Genomic DNA, 17815 nt, shown 5'->3' on the forward strand with positions numbered 1-17815 from the left:
AAATCCAAAAAAATTCTAACTAAATGATGTATAGAATATTATAAAATGTAAAACAACTTGGGGAACAAAAAATTCAAATATTGGGGGGAATCTTTCACCCTCTTTCTGACAGCTTTCTGCCATAAAAAGTGGCAAGTTTTTGCCCTTTTGCACTGGCAACAACATTTTTCAATAAAGTCGGGAAAATTACCAAAACTAGGGGCACAGTGAAGTTGAAATCTATGTTAACTCGTGGCTGTTGAATGTTTCATTTTTTTAGTGCATAAACAGCACAAAAAAGGAGACAAATGTATTAAGTGGCATGGGTTTCTTATATAATTTCATGCACTTTACTCCACATACTATAGGCTAAAGAGTAGCCTACGAAATTCCAGTCTATATTGCCTCCATTATTTTTATGGGTAAAGGCTTTTTATTTGACAAACTTTGCAATTAATCTGCTAAAAAAATAAACAATTACATTGTTGTATTTTTTATTTAAGTGTATAACATATATAGTATACTGTATATAATGGATTGAGAAAATGTAAAAATGTGAAGTTAAAGGGTAGATCCTTTCCAATTTGAACAATAAAAAAAATAAATCACATTTTACATTGACATAATCTATAACACTTACAAAAAACACTTAGGTCCTGATTCAAACAAATAAAAAATGGCTTTCTTGTACAGTTGTTACCAAACTTATTCACACTCCGTTGCAATTAGATAATTAGCAAAACCTTCTGCTGTTTGCAATAATCTTATCAAACAAGAACAGCTTCTCCAAATTCTCTACAAAATTCCACTTTTACCACTTCAGTAGAGCACCTTTGACATGCTGCAATCATGATACATAACTAGACACTAGCCCCTGGTAGCATTTTTGAGGAATTTTAACCCATTTCTCATGGACAATGGCTTCCAGTTCACTAATACTTTTCTGCTTGTGTGCTGCAACTGCCTTTTTGAAATCTATTCAAAAATTTCTGATGGTGTTAAAATCAAGTGACTATGATGGCCTTATTGGAAATTGTTGGAAATTGTGATATGCCTGGGATCATTGTCTTATTGAAAAGTACAATAACGCCCAAGCTTAAGCTTCCTCACAGAACACATTCTAGGGTTTACAGATACTTGATTGAATCTATCTTGCCCTCCACACACTTCAGGTTTCCAGTGCCAGAGGAAGCAAAGCAGCCTAACATCATCACTGAACCACCACCATGCTTCATTGTTGGCAGGGTGTTCTTTTCAGAATATGCTTCAGTCTTCTTCTTGCAGACATACTGCTAAAAAACCACTGAAAAGTTCCAGTTTTGTTTCATCGCTCCATAAAATATAATCTACAAATGTTTGTGGCTAATTGACATGGCGTTGAGCATATTTTAGTTGACATTTCTTGTGCATTTGGATCAGAAGTAGTAGATATTATGGAGTTTGGGCTTAGAGATATTCAGCATTTAGTATGCTCCTTACTGTACAAACTGAAACCTCTTTTTGAATGTTTTTCTTGTTTTTGCAAGGCAATTATCTCTTTTCAAACCACTATTTTGACAAACCAAGTATATTAGTGAACTGGAGGCCATTTATCATGCGGAATGGGCTAAGATTCCTTAGTAACACTGTTGTCAGGTCACACAACAGCCAAAGGGTGCTCTATTAAGTACTAACATTTGTGATGAAGGGGGTTAAAAAAAAAACCTCTGAGATTGCAGTAGGCAATAAAATCTTCATTTTGTGCTGAATTTGGAGAAACCATTTTAATTTGCAATAGGGGGTTGAATAGTTTTGATTTCAATTGTACCCAGATTTTTCTTTTTTACATACATGAGATTACAATTTCCTATATCCAAGTCATTTTGGTTACAATCCCAACACAGTTTGATCCCTGTAAACATATATTTCTGGAAAAATACAGTAAGCATAGTTGGCATAAAAATAACACTATATCGCTTGGGCATGTTAAGACTATTTTGCACTGTATTATGGAAGGAAGGATGCATTCATTATAAAGGACACTAAGACTGATAAAAGAATACAGTAATAGGATATCATGATAGAAGAACACATAAACAAATAAAACAAAGACAAATTAAATTGAAATGACCATGGAATGTAACAGATTTAGGACCACTGCACTTGTACTTGTCATCTGGAGTAAGCAGCATTTAAAAGCAGTGGTACAAACTGAATTATTGTTTCTGTCAGACATCTTAGTGTGGCAGTGGGACCAGAATATCAACATAATTGATCGGGAAGAAGCCTGACTGGCCATGCAGCATCCCTTCATACCAATTTTCATCAATCTGGTTGGTGAGAGTAATAATGTCACCCTCTTTGAAGCCAAGTTCGCCTTCATTTTCTGGATCAAAGTCATAGAGGGCCCGGCAGCATGGCTGATCCATGGGAGCTCCTACAACAAAGAAAATCACCAGTTGTAACTCATTTGCATTCAGATGTTTAATTAATTTTAAAATAAAATCAAAATTATTTTATACGAACTTTATTGAGTTTGTTACTTTCACACAAATTTGAAGAATGTGGAATTACTCGGATTTTAGTGTCTAGAAAATGGAAAATAAAAAAATATATCTGCACAGCTCTATACATATGTACACCAATAATATACATTATTAAATATAAATTATACACATTTATTAAATATAAATCAAGTATGTACATATACAACTCCTTATCTTTAAAATTGGAAAGTCATGGAGTTATGGAAACCATAGGCTTTTAATGATTTGCAAATGATGAAAAAATGGAAACAAAATTTTCGAAATGTCTCAGTATCAAGTATGAGCGCCACATGCAGAAATACACATACTTACACACCTAGACATGCTTCAATGAGGTTGCTAATGGTTGTCTGATGAATGTTATGCCATGCTGAATGGTGTGAGGTGATAAACTGCACAGTATTCTTCATTCCAAGTACTTGAACAGCTCAGTGTTACCCTGGAGAAATGGCTGTACCACTGGTTCTACCACAAAATCAAAGTGTGCCAGGAGCTGTTTTTCTACACGATAATACCAGGCCACATGTTGCTTGTTCTACAGTGAGCAGCCTGTGTAGCCTAAATGTGCTACCATGATCTGCAGCGTCTCTGGACTTGTCTCTCATCGAACACATCTGGGATGTCATTGATCAGCAATTACAAAGGGAGCTGCCAGCAGCGGATCTTGATGACTTCCATGCCCAAGTGCATTCAGCGTGGCTGAACATTCCTCAGACAACCATTAAAGGGGTTCTCTGGTCCAAATTGATAAGTCAGAAGTCACTGTGTGTGTGTAACCCAGCCAACTGGATTCGAGAATTTCTGACTAGGGACCGGACGGTGTGTATGAGTTATAAATACTGCCAGCCAGTAGACAGGGCGCAGTCTCACTCAATACAAGTGTATGGAGAGCAAGGCCATGCTCACTGGATGGGAGCATGTATAACTCATACATACCCTCCAATTCTGTGTCTGAAACTGGCTAATCCCCACTGCACACGCACTGTTCATAACTCTGCAGTCACACAGAGTGATTACAGACTTATCGATTTGGACCAGACAACCTTTTTAAACCCTTCACGACATATGATGTATATTTACTATCAAAGCACTGTAACTGTAATGGTCTAAATAGGAAAGTTAGCTCAGCACGCCAAAAATAAAGCCAACATCCAGCCCGAGTCTGAAAAATGTAACTGCTATGGGTCTCGTAAAATGGTGACAAACACAAAAACTTTCTTTCATACAAATGTTGGAATTTATTTTTTAAATAAAAAAAACAACTACATGTTTGGTATTTGCATACTCGTACTGATCAGGAGAATCATATTGCCAGGCCACTTTTTCCATATAGTGAACAATCAAAAAACCCCAAAACAATTGTGGAATTGCACTTTTTCTGCAGTTTCACAGCACTTGTTTTTTTCCCCCATTTTCCAGTACACTATACGGTAAAATCTATGGTACTATCCAAAAGTACAGCTTGTCTTGCAAAAAACAAAACATATTGATGAAAACATAAAAAGTTATGGATCTGGGAAGTAGGGGAGCAAAAAACAAATGTGAAAAAATGGAAAATGCACATGGCGGGAAGGGGTTAATAGCTGCACAGATAGCGTGCTAAGGTATGTAAGTGCGTGTTGTTGTTTTTTTTTTATAAAAAAAACCCTCTAAAACTTAAACTTTTGTTTATTTATTATCAATCACATTAAGAATAAACTCTAGTAAATTTTTATTTATGTGTGTATGTCATCATCTGATGTTTAGTATATTTACGCTCCACTTTTGGTCTCCAGGACCAAGTAATTTATTAGGTTTTTTAATCACCACGTTACAGTCATAACTTTATTTTCTGATCTACGCAGCTTTAGAATTGCTTTTTTGCTGTCAAAATTAAATTTTTAGTGTATACCTAGGGTAGAACTAGAAGTCTTTAGTTCTCCAGCAACCATTATAATCCATTATCAGCCCATGGTACTGTAACGGGTTATTGATGGGCCTTAGATGCCACAGTCTCGATTGTAGATAAATAACCAGGATCAGTGAAGGGATCTGATGCTGTTCATCAATCACAACCATGATCCTGCTGTTAATCACAGGCTCAGCTTCTGTGCCAGCGAGACCCTCCTAATGCACTTCTATGTCATGGAGCTGTTTGCTAATGTGTTATGGAGTACTAAGAAGCCAATTCAACCAACAGTTTACCCACATTTTTGGCTTGAAATCCACAAAGTTATGAATACTCAAAGTCTGGGAGAATATTTTGTGACTTTTTACCCTTTTGCAGTAAACCAGACTTGGGAAAAAGTACCGTAAGTGGGGCTTAGCAAACATGAAGGGGTCACTGATGGTCAAACACATTCACTATAATTTAGCTATAGCTGTCAAAAATGTGCCAAGTCAAATAAGAGGCACATGGCAGCCTTGAAGAATCGACCACTAGGGTTTTTGCTTAAATTACTAACTGCAATTCTGAATACCTTGACTCTGAAATCCCAACCTTTGTCTTTCTCTACTCATTAAAACAAAATATGAAGTATGAAAAATATATTTATGTCTGAGTAATAAAATATTATGCGATATTGGAGGAGAACACTGCATTTACTGAACCAATGTTTTCCAAGTGGTAAATCTGTAAATTCAAGATAACTCAGATAAACAAAAAAGGGGTTTTGGATACTCAAATGAATGTTTAGTGTAGAAAAATATTTGTAAAAACCAAATAAGGCATTTTTTAGTTTGAGAGCCTGTTATATTAAAGGGAATGTATCATTAGAAAAATGACCTATTGCTTGAATCAGGTTTTTGTGTTGCATGTATTTAAAAAAGTCATTTTTTTTCTTACTACTAAAAAAAAAGCATTTCACATTATTGAAAAAAATAAGGGGTGGAGAGTGACATGTTAAAGGGCCACTGTCACCCCCCTGCAGCCGTTATAAACTAAAAGAGCCACCTTGTGCAGCAGTAATGCTGCATTCTAACAAGGTGGCTCTTTTAGTTTTGTGTTCAGGTATTACTAAAATAAAGCGTTTTGAAACTTTGCAAAAATACCTGTCTTTGTCCACGGAGGCGGGTCCTCAGCCCCCAGCTTGAACGGTACTCTGCCGTCACTCACATCTTCAGGGGCTTTCGGCGCCGCCCCCTCCGCGCCGGCGCTGTGTAAATGTTTGTGGGGCAGGCGCAGTAAGCTCTGGCGGTCTGACGTCCCAGGCAGGCTTGCAGACTGCGCCTGTGCTGGCAGTGCGGCCACCCCACCTCGGTAATCCCTGCCCCGCACTGTGTTATGCATTGTGCACAGTGCGGGGCTAGGATTCCTGGGCATGCGCACTGCATGTCTCAGACTCTCACCCAGGTCCCCCGCCCCCCGCCTTACAGCGTCTTTATACTGTAATCAGCTGATCGTGCCTCCTCCTTCTCTCACTAGCAGTCACCGGGAAAGAACCAACATTGGCAACTTGCCTGCTAGCTGGTGTGTGTTTTTTCTAGGTGTATTCTTTAGGTGTATGGATATGTTACTAAATTGGTAGCGAAATTTACCCAGCGAGAATGAAAGTTATATACTGATGTGGACATAACTTATACCGCTCTGTGGATGCATATTGGTTGTTGGGGGGCATTAGACCACACTGCAGCTGAATATACGGCATATGTGCGGCATAATGCTCCCCAATATCTCCGTATATTCAGCTGCAGTGTGGTCTAATGCCCCCCAACAACCAATATGCATCCACAGTGCGGCTGGCCGGCGCTGACACAGTGCAGGGAAGCAGAACGCCGGGAGACGCGACAGACACCGGAATGTAAGTATGTAGTGTTTGTTTTCTTTTACATTTACACTGGTAACCAGGGTAAATATCGGGTTACTAAGCACGGCCCTGCGACAAAGTACGCCTGCGCCGGAGCCGCGGCGTGAATACCAGAAGAGGACGTCATGGAATGAAGATGGGAGGCGGTGTACCGGACCTGAGACGCCCATCGGAGCGGGACCGCCCCTGGGTGAGTATAATCTAACCTCTTTTTCTCCTCTTTCAGGTAACATCGGGGGCTTATATACAGCATTACAGAATGCTGTAGATAAGCCCCTGATGATGGTGAGCTTACCTCACCATCGATTTTCGGGGTGACAGGTTCCCTTTAAGAAAATTGTGTAATACACCAAATGCCAAGAAGTTGCACTGCTGTGAAACTGACCATTTGTTGCAATGAACCCTGAGAATTTTTTATATAGTTTCAAAATCACAGTTTACACTTTGCATTTTGAAGCGCTTTGTGAATGCAGTCTTTTCTTTGATCAAAAAAGGAAGGAAGAGTGGGAAGATTTAAGTTAAAGTTCATTATCCTATGGGCTCCAATCCGAGTTTTGGCTGAAGTAAAAAACTTTACTAAAGCTGGTAAATAATAACGCACTAAAAATGCCAAATAATGTGAAGTGGGCCATAGATGCCAAACAAATCTCTATATAATCACTTGTAGCAAAAAAATCATAAACGTAACAAAATCCTTTGTCATACCTGATGGCTTCGGGGTTGTAGCTAGAGAAATTCCTCCATTATGTTGATTGTTTTCACTGGGTAATGTAAGTTCCAAGCTCATACGAGGTTTGGGTTGGTATTCTCGCCGTGGCTGTAATGCAGCATCTCTGATTCTATAAAATGAAAGGTATTTTATGGGATTATTCTGATATATTGCAACTTGTTTTATTAAGAAGTGAATATTATATTATTCAAGTACTCAAACCCCATACTGCACCTTCTCATTGGCCACATATTTGAGCTGACAGAAGTGGAGAGCACTTAGCGCTCTGTACTGGATGCAACAACAGCTTAAAGAGGTTCCCCCTTTCTATATTTTTTTACTAATTTGGTCCTACTAAAAATAATATTAGCAGCTGGCACTTTCCATTGTCAACAGCAGAGTAGGTCAGTGTTCCACATTGTTCATAATACCTATTTTATCCAGATATGTTGGTCCACAGTCAAGAAATCTTTGCTTTATTGATTTGTAAATTCAGCTGCCTTATAAAAATAGTATTCAGAGATGTGTCGGTCGGATGTAGAAGATCTGCTTTCAATCAACTAGTGCATGCCGGCGCAGGGCAGAGAGAACAGAAGAGAAGATATCGGCATTTCTTTTTAAGCCATTTTCCTTTTTTGTCTTGTGGTACTATTTACCATTTTTGGTGCCAAAAATATCAAAATGGCTTACACGATTCATGAATTTGTCTGGAACTTTTTGAGACTTTTGTGGGCAAAGGGGGGAGGGATTGAAGTGAAGTTGCACCAAATTTTGGGACTTTTTAAAAAGTTGCAATTGATGAATCAGGCTAAACCAACTGGAATTGCTTGTCTCTGCCCACAAACCATAAAAAAACAGATGAGCACATTTAAAATAGATTTCAAAAAGGTGCAAATGAATAATGTCAAAATCAGGTGATGATGAACCAAAGCCATTGACTGCAAGTGCACTGACCTGCATGGTGCACTTGCAGCCAAATTTGCATAAAGATTCGGCAAAAATTGTTTCTCAACAATGGTGTAACCAGCCCAGACCAAAAAGGTATCATGAGAGTTGTAGCACTCTGACTTACACAGCAATATCTTTGGTTGGCAACGCAAAAATCAGTGAACAGATTCCCTTTGAATTCGTTTTTACATGGTACAGTATTGCATTTCTTTTTTAGGTGATGCAGAACTTATTCATTTTTAAAAAGTAATAAATTTGAAATATATTTTGGTCTACGTATTATTGTTAAATACTTGATACGCTATCCACCTCAGCAGTGGCGTCCAATGGGCCCCGATGCAAGATTTGGACAGGGCCCTACCTTAACCTGGTATATATACATGCCCTCCATCCTGCTATATATGTACCTCATCCTGGCCCCGTTCTGGAATATATATATATATATATATATATATATATATATATATATATCTAATATATAAAGCTGAATGTATGTGTGTGTGTGTGTGTGTGTATGTATGTACGTGTGTATGTCCGGGATTGGCATCTGCACCGTCGCAGCTAGAGCCACAAAATTTTGCACAGTCACACGTCTGGACCCCGAGAGCGTCATAGGCTATGTTGTGAGGCAAAATTTTAACCCCGTGTGTTCCAATTCACCAAACAGTTTTGCCCCTATCTACATAATGGGGAAAAAGTGAAAGGAAAGGGTTGTAGGCAAATTGACAGCTGCCGATGTGAACAAGGGGGACTTAAAGAATGAGAGCGATGGCGCCAAAGAGTATATACCATACAGTTGCTAAGGTGGGACCCTGACATGGATACTCACCACACACGGGGATATGAACACACACACAAAATGCGCCACACACTACCACGTGCTTGAACACATATCACCCTCAGCACACATTTCACCACACATACACCAACCTCGCCACATAAAAGTCGAAACACAAAAGTCGCCACTTAAAACTTGCTACATGCAAAACTAGGCTCACGCAAAACTCGCCACACGTGCAAAACTCACCACATGGAAAACTCGCCACATGCAAAACTAAGAATGTCATTTATCAAATGGCTCTCAAATAAGTAGTAGAAGATGACCGCTACGTCATCATCTCGTGAGACCGCAATGCATGGACCGGTCAACGAAGCGTCGCGAGGAGCGGGAAAGGCCTGGGCTGGATCTGAGGGGGCCGACGGAAGGTGAGTATATAATAATTTTAAATATTTTAATTATTTTTAACATTAGATCTTTTTACTATTGATGCTGCATAGGCAGCATCAATAGTAAAAAGTTGGTCACACAGGGTTATTAGCAGCGTTAACGGAGTGCGTTACAACGCGGTCCGTAAACGCTGCCATTAACCCTGTGTGAGCGCTGACTAGAGGGGAGTATGGAGCAGGCACTGACTGCAGGGGAGTAGGGAGCGGCCATCTTGCCGCCGAACTGTGCCCGTCGCTGATTGGCCGTGGCCGTTTTGCCGCGACCAATCAGCGACTTGGGATTTCCGTGACAGACAGAAAGACAGACAAAAAGACCGACAGACAGACAGAAAGACGGAAGTGACCCTTAGACAATTATACAGTAGATATATATATATATATATATATATATATATATATATATATATATATACACAGAGAACTGGCAAAAATTGAGAGACCACTGCAAAATGTTCAGTTTGTCTGATTTTTGTCTTTATAGGTATATTCTTGAGTGAAATGTAAATTGTTCTTTTAGTTTATAAACTTCTGACAACATGTCTCCCAATTTCCAAGCAATAAATTTTTTTTTTTGCTACACCTTGCTGAACTTGCTACACATTTCTCCTTTTCAGGAAGGGGACCTGAGAGAAGGATTACAACACCACAAAACATCGAGAGAGTTAGAGCAGCAGTACTGCAATCTCCGAAAGGCTCTGCTCGGAAGCAATCATTTGCTCTTGGCATTTCAAGACGTTCTCTCCACCGGATTCTTCATGATGAACTGAATTTTCACCCGTATAAAATGTGCGTGGTCCAACATTTGTCAGCATGGGACTATTTGACACGGCGGACCTCTTGTGAAGACATGTTAGCAACGATACCCCGTGACGCAATTGTGTTTTTTTCTGATGAGACACATTTTCACCTCAGTGGGTGTGTAAACAAACAAAATATGCGTTACTGGAGTGAAACAAACCCCAGAGAAGTTCACGAGAGACCTCTGCATTCGGACCGCGTCACTGTGTGGTGCGCCATATCACGAGTAGGCATCATTGGTCCTTACTTTTTTCAGGATAATGGTCGTGCCATAACTGTGAACTCCGAACGGTACTTGTCTATGATACAGGATTATTTTCAGCCGGCTCTTGAGGCAATGGAACTAGAGGATACATGGTTCCAACAGGATGGTGCCACTGCACACACAGCGAGGGTTACCATGAATTGTTTGAGGCAAATGTTTCCTGGACGGCTTATCTCTTTGAGGGGAGATGTGAACTGGCCAGCACACTCACCAGATTTAGCCCCATGCGATTTTTTCCTTTGGGGTTACCTGAAGTCTAAGGTGTATATCAACCGTCCCAACACCTTGGAAAACCTAAGGAACAATATTGAAGCTGAAATTGGCAGAATACCAGTGGACATGCTTGTTAGAGTTCATGAAAACTTCAGAAAACGTATGCAGCAGTGTGTGGATAGCGAAGGTCGACATTTGCCAGATACACTATTTAAAACCATGTAATTTAAAAATTCCATTACTGTTCAGTATAATTAAAATATAAAATAAATTTTTCTAATGATCATAATTTTTTTATTTCATTCCCAAATCAGCAAATTACCGCGCTCCACCCTGTATATATATATACAGCTTTGGCTAAAATTAAGAGACCACCACCTCAAAACCCGGTCATGGGCAGCCCAATCTCCAGACCTGAACCCCATTGAAAACCTCTGGAATGTAATCAAGAGGATGATGGATAGTCACAAACCATCAAACAAAGAAGAACTGCTTACATTTTTGCACCAGAAGCAGTGAGAAAGACTGGTGGAAAGCATGCCAAGACGCATGAAAGCTGTGATTAAAAATCATGGTTATTCCACAAAATATTGATTTCTGAACAGTCCATGAGTTAAAACATAAGTATTGTTGTTTCCAAATGATTATGAAATTGTTTTCTTTGCATTATTTGAGGTCTCAAATAACTGTTTTTTTTAACATTTTTACCATTTTTCTTAGTCAGAAAAAAATACAAAATTTATTGCTTGGAAATTCGAAGACATTGTCGTAAGTTTATAGATTAAAAGAAAAAATTACATTTTACTTAAAAATATACCTATAAAGAGAAAAATCAGACATACTGAACATTGTGCAGTGGTCTCTTAATTTTTGCCAGGCCTGTATATATGTATATATATATTCCAGAATGGGGCCAGGATGAGGTACATATATAGCAGGATGGAGGGCATGTATATATACCAGGTTGAGGTAGGGCCCTGTCCAAATCTTGCATCGGGGCCCATTGGACGCCACTGCTGAGGTGGATAGCGTATCAAGTATTTAACAATAATACGTAGACCAAAATATATTTAAAAATCATTACATTTTAAAAATGAATATGTTCTGCATCATCTAAAAAGGAAATGTAATAGTGTACCATGTAAAAACTAATTCAAGGGGAATCTGTTAATTGATTTTTGCGCTGCCAACGAAAGATATTGCTGTGTAAGTCAGAGTGCTACAACTCTCATGATACCTTTTTGGTCTGGGCTTGTTACACCATAGTTGAGAAACAATTTTTGCTGAATCTTTATGCAAATTTGGCTGCAAGAGCACCAGGCATGTCAGGGCACTTTTTTTTGCCAGAGCTGTATAGTTGTGTGTGTGTATGTATGTATGTATATATCTATATATATATCTATATCTATATATATATCTATATATATATATATATATATATATATATACTCTATCTATCCTGGTTTATAAGGTCCCCTTCCTGGTCCCATCCTGGCATATATATCCCCCATCCTGTTATATATGTCCCCTATCCTGGGCCTCATCCTGGTATATACATTCCCCATCCTGGTATATTTGTCCCTCATCCTGGGCCCCATATCCTGGTATACATATATATCCGCCATCCTGGTATATGTTCCCCCCGTTCTACCATTGTTCTTATACTTCCCTTCCCTCTGTTCCCTCGTAGCACGGCATTCTATTCTGAAGCCAGCAGAGGACTCCAGAGTGCAAGAAATCGGAGCACATGATGTCTCTGCCATTCACTCCCAGTCACATGCATGCAGACGTCAGCTGCTGGCCCCTGATTGACCTGCATTGTGTATTGCCGTGCATGGACCCTGTGAGTCTCTGCACTGCAATACATTTCAGCTGAATGTGCAACCGAGGATGCACATCCATTTGACATTTGCGCTGGTGTTGGAGGGTCCCTCACCCACCTGGATCCAGTCGTTACGTCCCTCAGAATAACTACCCAGTGTGTTCAGTACTGGTTATCACATTTGCAAAGGCCTTTTCTCATCAGCAGTTGACACATTAGGTGGATGTGATATAAAGAAAAACACCACAGGACTTCAGAAATAGGAAGTATTAACAGCATCTTGACATAGGAGTATTTAAAAAAAATCATGGAAACAAAAGTAATGTGAGTTACAGAAACAGCATAGTTCAGCTGCTCTACGCTATTTCCATAGCAGCACCTCCAGTGGTCAGAGCTTGATGGAGCGATTCATGGCTCTGTCATGAAAGGGTTAGATGGTAATTATCCTTTAAGATATCATGTAGATATATTTTTTGAATCCTTGTTAGTTGTCACTTTTTTAAAATAAATATATAGACATGTTCATCTTTTTGTTGCTTTGGCATTTTAAGGTTCCAGTGCGTACTCATTCAATTTGTATATGAAAAATTTCAAGATTTAAAAGGGATTTTTCACGTAAAATTGTTTATTTTTCTGGCTTGATATGACACATGAGGACTGCTTACTTGTAGATTGACGCTGCATTGGTCAGAAGAGTCATTCTGCCCTTTTCAATGGTAGCCACCGGTTTCTCCGAGCACGCTCGGGTGGTCTACGAGTATTTGTGAGTGCTCGGAGATTTAGTTTTCGTCGCCGCAGTTGCATGATTTGTATCTGCTAAGCAGGCTGAATACATGTGGGAATTCCCTAACAAACAGGCAACCCCCCACATGTATTCAGGCTGTCTAGCAGTCGCAAATCATGTAACTGCGGTGACACAAACTAAATCTCTGAGCACGCCAAATTACTCAGTGACCACCCAAGCAAGCTCGGGAAAACCCGAGTAATGAGTACACTCGCTCATCACTAGTGGCCACACGCAGGGCCGCCATCAGGGCATTACAGCCATGACTGGCGTATGGTGCCCGGTGAGCAGAGGGGGCCCGCATCGGGCCCCGTCTCATCTGCTCACCGGGCCCCCCCTACAGGCGCTGCGGCATGCTATTGACGTGCGGGCCCGCACATCAATAGTTAACAGCCGCCAGCCTGTCGGAGGCTGGCAGCTGACTTGAGCCGCAGTGCGCACTTCGCCGGCGTCTGACGTTATTGTCAGCCACCGGCGAGTGCGTGCTTCACCTGCGTGGAGGGAGTGAGCTTCGCCCGCCGCAGGAGCACGGCCAGGTAAGAACTCGTGTTTTTTTTTTTAGAGCGGTGATCCAGAGGGCCCCGGAGCAGAATGCTGGACACGCTGGGGCAGAGATGCTGGACACAGGAGCAGAATGCTGGACACAGGGGCAGAATGCTGGACACAGGGGCAGAATGCTGGACATGAGGGGCAGACTGAGACACGGGGGCAGAATGCTGGACACGAGGGGCAGACTGTGAGACACGGGGCAGAATGCTGGACACAGGGGCAGAATGCCTGACACGAGGGGCAGAATGCTGGACACGAGGGGCAGAATGCTGGACACGAGGGGCAGACTGAGACACGGGGCAGAATGCTGGACACAGGGGCAGAATGCTGGAAACGAGGGGCAGACTATGAGACACGGGCAGAATGCTGGATACAGGGGCAGAATTCTGGACACAGGGGCAGAATGCTGGACACAGGGACAGAATGCTGGACACAGGGACAGAATGCTGGACACAGGGACAGAATGGAGATACAGGGCATGACTGGAGACAGATGGGGCAGAATGGAGACACAGCAGGCATGATTGGAGACATGGGGCATTATTGGAGCCATAGGGGCCAAAATGGAGATACATGATATGATTGGAGACACGGTGCAGGATGAAAGACATGGGGGCATGATTAGAGACAGATGGAGCAGGGTTGGAGACAGATCGTGCAGGATCATGGGACAGAATGGATACGATGGAGACAGAGGGGGCAGGATGGGGAGATCATATGGGGCAGGATGGATACTCATGAGGGCAGGATGGGTGAACATATGGCTGAAGAAGGAATGACACACACGGGGCCAGGGTGGGGGATATTATTATTACCATAGGGGCTAATTAAGGGATATTATTACTGCAGAGATGTATTTATTTTATTTTTTCAGGACACTGTTTTAAATGGGGGAGGTCCTGTTACTGTGTAGAGTGACACTATGTCGCCTCTTTTTCTTCATGTGGTGTAATGTAGAAGTTGGAAAAAATTAAGTAATGTGTTCTGCAAGCGGAGCTCGAGATAACTGTGTTATTTCCTGCAGAGACGAGTCCTGGCTGGATGAAGTGATGGCAGTCTGTGCTGGATGAAAGATGAAGGACTTCACCTAGAGACATCACTGGTGAGTCAGTGTGTTACCTATACACTGACACTAAACACTGTATACTATATAGAGAGGTCCTGTGTATAATGTCACTGGTGATCACTGTATAACCTGTACACAGACACTGCATACTAAGTACACATCTCCTGTGTATAATGGCACTGATGGTGATATTAGTATTGTGTTTTTTCAATTACTGATCAGTATTGTATTCAGTCACTATGTGGTGGTAATATGTGGTCTGGTCATGGTGTTGTGGTATTTGTCCCTTGTATGTGATATTATTCGGTCACTTTGTGGTGGTAATATGTGGTCTGGTCATGGTGCGGTGGTATTTGTTCCTTGTATGTGATATTATTTGGTCACTTTGTAGTGGTAATATGTGGTCTGGTCATGGTGCGGTGGTATTTGTTCCTTGTATGTGATATTATTCGATCACTGTGGTGGTAATATGTGGTCTGGTCATGGTGTTGTATTTGTTCCTTGTATGTGATATTATTGGTCATTTTAAAAATTGAAAAATAAATAAAGATATATCTAAATTGTATTGCATATTTTAACAAATATTTAGTAGGTTACAGCAGAGTAGGGCCCGGCCAAAAGTGTCTACCGTGTTATGGTGATGGCTTAAAAAATCTTTTGGCCAAAACAAAAGCTGCTGGCTATATGTGTGATCTGGTGATGAGAACTGTTAATGTGTGATAGATGAGAAGTGGAGTTTTTCCAAGAGAGAGCGGTGGGACTGTGGACAGTTTGAGGGGTGGAGCGTGGAGGTGGGACTGGGGTGGAGCCTGGGCGGAGTCTCAAGGGGGCCCCAAAAATGTTGCCAGTATGGGGCCCCGAAATTTCTAGTGGCAGCCCTGGCCACACGTCACATGCTGTTGTGATGTGCCAACAACAGGGTCTGTGTTTAGGCCAGTGATAGACGTCAACACCGATGTCCAATGAGTGGTTCATTACTTTAAACCTTAACATTGAATTGGTATTCCCAATTTTTTTAATGGTTGAAATTGCTAAGTTGCTTATAAAAACATGAACTAGCAATTTATTTATTATGCTGCCCCCCGCCAGTCTTTTGGCATATACATCTATCGGGGGGAATCATATGACCACTGCAGCCTTCACATTCCATCCAAAGTACCAAGTATGGAAGTGATGCCAGTAGAGTAGGTGAACACATGAATGGGCCCATTATGGTTAAGTTAAAGTCGTGGACAACCATTTTAAGGTGGTCATGTGAACATTTTTCATTTGAAATGTACAAAATAGTATGCGCCTTAGGTCAAATTAAGAGTGAATATACCACCCTGTGCCTGATGTCTATTTAATGACACCTCTACTAGTGATCTGCACATCTAGTGAAATATGAAGTTATGCCAAGGGTCACTGTAAATATGAAGGCATTATTAATATGTAACGTGACATGTCAAGCCGACATGATAAAACCTCACAGGCTTAATTTGTCAAAGCATTTTATCAGGAGTTACTATAACAAAGCTCTATTAAGCTTTATTAATGCGACATTTCACCAAGTGCATGCTATCAGGCCATGTATCAGCTCATGACTGTCTGAATGTTAACATTACACTGCAATGATTTAACAAGTTTTATTCAATCGGAGCTCTATCGCTGCGTCATTTTATCGAGCTATGTTATCAAAGCATTTTATCAGGCTGCACTATGAGCCAGGCAATTCTGTTAAGCTCGGTTATCATAACATTACATCAGATTGCTTGTAATATTTCTTTAGCCGTGCTACAGAAACATTCACTAGTCTGTTCTATTAGAGAATTACATTGAGGTCATGTAAGTAGAATAAGCTGCTTCAAGGAATGATTCTAATCATCCCGTTTCATAGCAATACCGCATGTGAAATGAATTCATACAAGTTCTTTTACTCCGTTATATCATGGCATTTAATATAACACAGATTGAGACACTTTCTACTACGGTAGTTTTACAAGAACAGCTGTCTTTCCACCCCTACACTCCCACACACATATGGACTCTTGCCGCTTAGAGAAAAGATGGCCCAAAGTCAAAACAGTATGATGCCACAAAGAGAAGGACTAAGTCTTGTACAGCACATTTGGAGGTTAAGTGAAACATCGAGACAACCACCTAAAATTCCATGGAAAAACTGGTCTTCAAGAGTGATGGGCCAAAAAAAGATGGCCAATATGCAAAATGTATGATGATATAGTATATGTAATGTTTGAAAGATATTAACAAGAAATTCTACCCACAGCATAAAAAAAAGATATGGCCCCAGAAGGGAAGGGGTAGAGGATGGTGTGTTGGAGTCTAAGGCACCTAATTCATTAAGGGGTACACACCTCTGTGCGCCTCGCCACAAATCCTACTTCAGTCAGGGACTGGAGCAAGATTTATAAAGTAAATAAGGAAGCACACTGCAGCGCTAGAACATACAAACTTGAAAAACGAAATTTGAACTGCATTACTGCACTAGAAATATGAAATATGAGAGCTTTTAGCGCAAAAAAATGGCCAATTTTATGTGTACCTGGTAGCCCCTTTACGGCATCTCTCTTATACCAGGTCCTACGCTTGCCTTACCTCGCTGAGAATAAACGTCTCCATCTGAATGGGTACATGTGAAACCTCTTCTTAGACTAGAATTCGCTCTCTCTGTGGAGGGGTATTAGACCTGCTGTAAATAAAACACCTGTAGGCTAGGAGGCGGAGTGCACGATCAGAAGGCTAGAGAATACATTTCAAAAACCTGACCTGCACATCCAAACATAGACTCAGTGTGAACAGGTGCTGAACCTAGAGTCGCCAACTCGTATACAGTTAAGTAAATAAGGCAGTACACTGCAGCGCTAAAACATGCAAACTTGAAAAGCGAAATTTGAACTGCATTACTGCACTAGAAATATGAAAAATGAGAGCTGAACGGGTGAACAGGTGCTGAACCTAGAGTTGCCAACTCGTATATAGTATTTGTTTGTGGTGTTTTGGTGTTTGAAGGTGCTTCAGAATGGTTAGTCTATTGTGAATACAAGTCCATACTAAAACTGACATGTCAAATATGATGACAGATGCGCCTTCATTTTTATGTAGTTCTCCTGTTTGTCTGATCACTACTGAATTCACTGGTTTCGTCT

The 17815-nt window shown here is 40.7% G+C and overlaps 1 protein-coding gene across 1 annotated transcript in view; it reads right to left on the minus strand.

Annotated features, from left to right (window-relative positions):
• Window positions 1-456: 456 nt before the first annotated feature.
• The window catches only part of SH3GL2 (SH3 domain containing GRB2 like 2, endophilin A1), a 318905-nt gene continuing 301546 nt past the window's right edge, over window positions 457-17815 (minus strand). Inside the window, exons 8-9 of the mRNA XM_069766264.1 lie at window positions 6995-7128; window positions 457-2395 (exon numbers count right to left, since the gene is read on the minus strand). Of these exons, the coding sequence (XP_069622365.1) occupies window positions 2196-2395; window positions 6995-7128 (334 nt within the window). The 3' untranslated portion in view covers window positions 457-2195. The remainder of the gene's footprint in view (window positions 2396-6994; window positions 7129-17815) is intronic.

The sequence above is a fragment of the Ranitomeya imitator genome, chromosome 1 (genome assembly GCF_032444005.1).
Source record: "Ranitomeya imitator isolate aRanImi1 chromosome 1, aRanImi1.pri, whole genome shotgun sequence".
In the NCBI taxonomy this organism is placed as follows: Eukaryota; Metazoa; Chordata; class Amphibia; order Anura; family Dendrobatidae; genus Ranitomeya; species Ranitomeya imitator.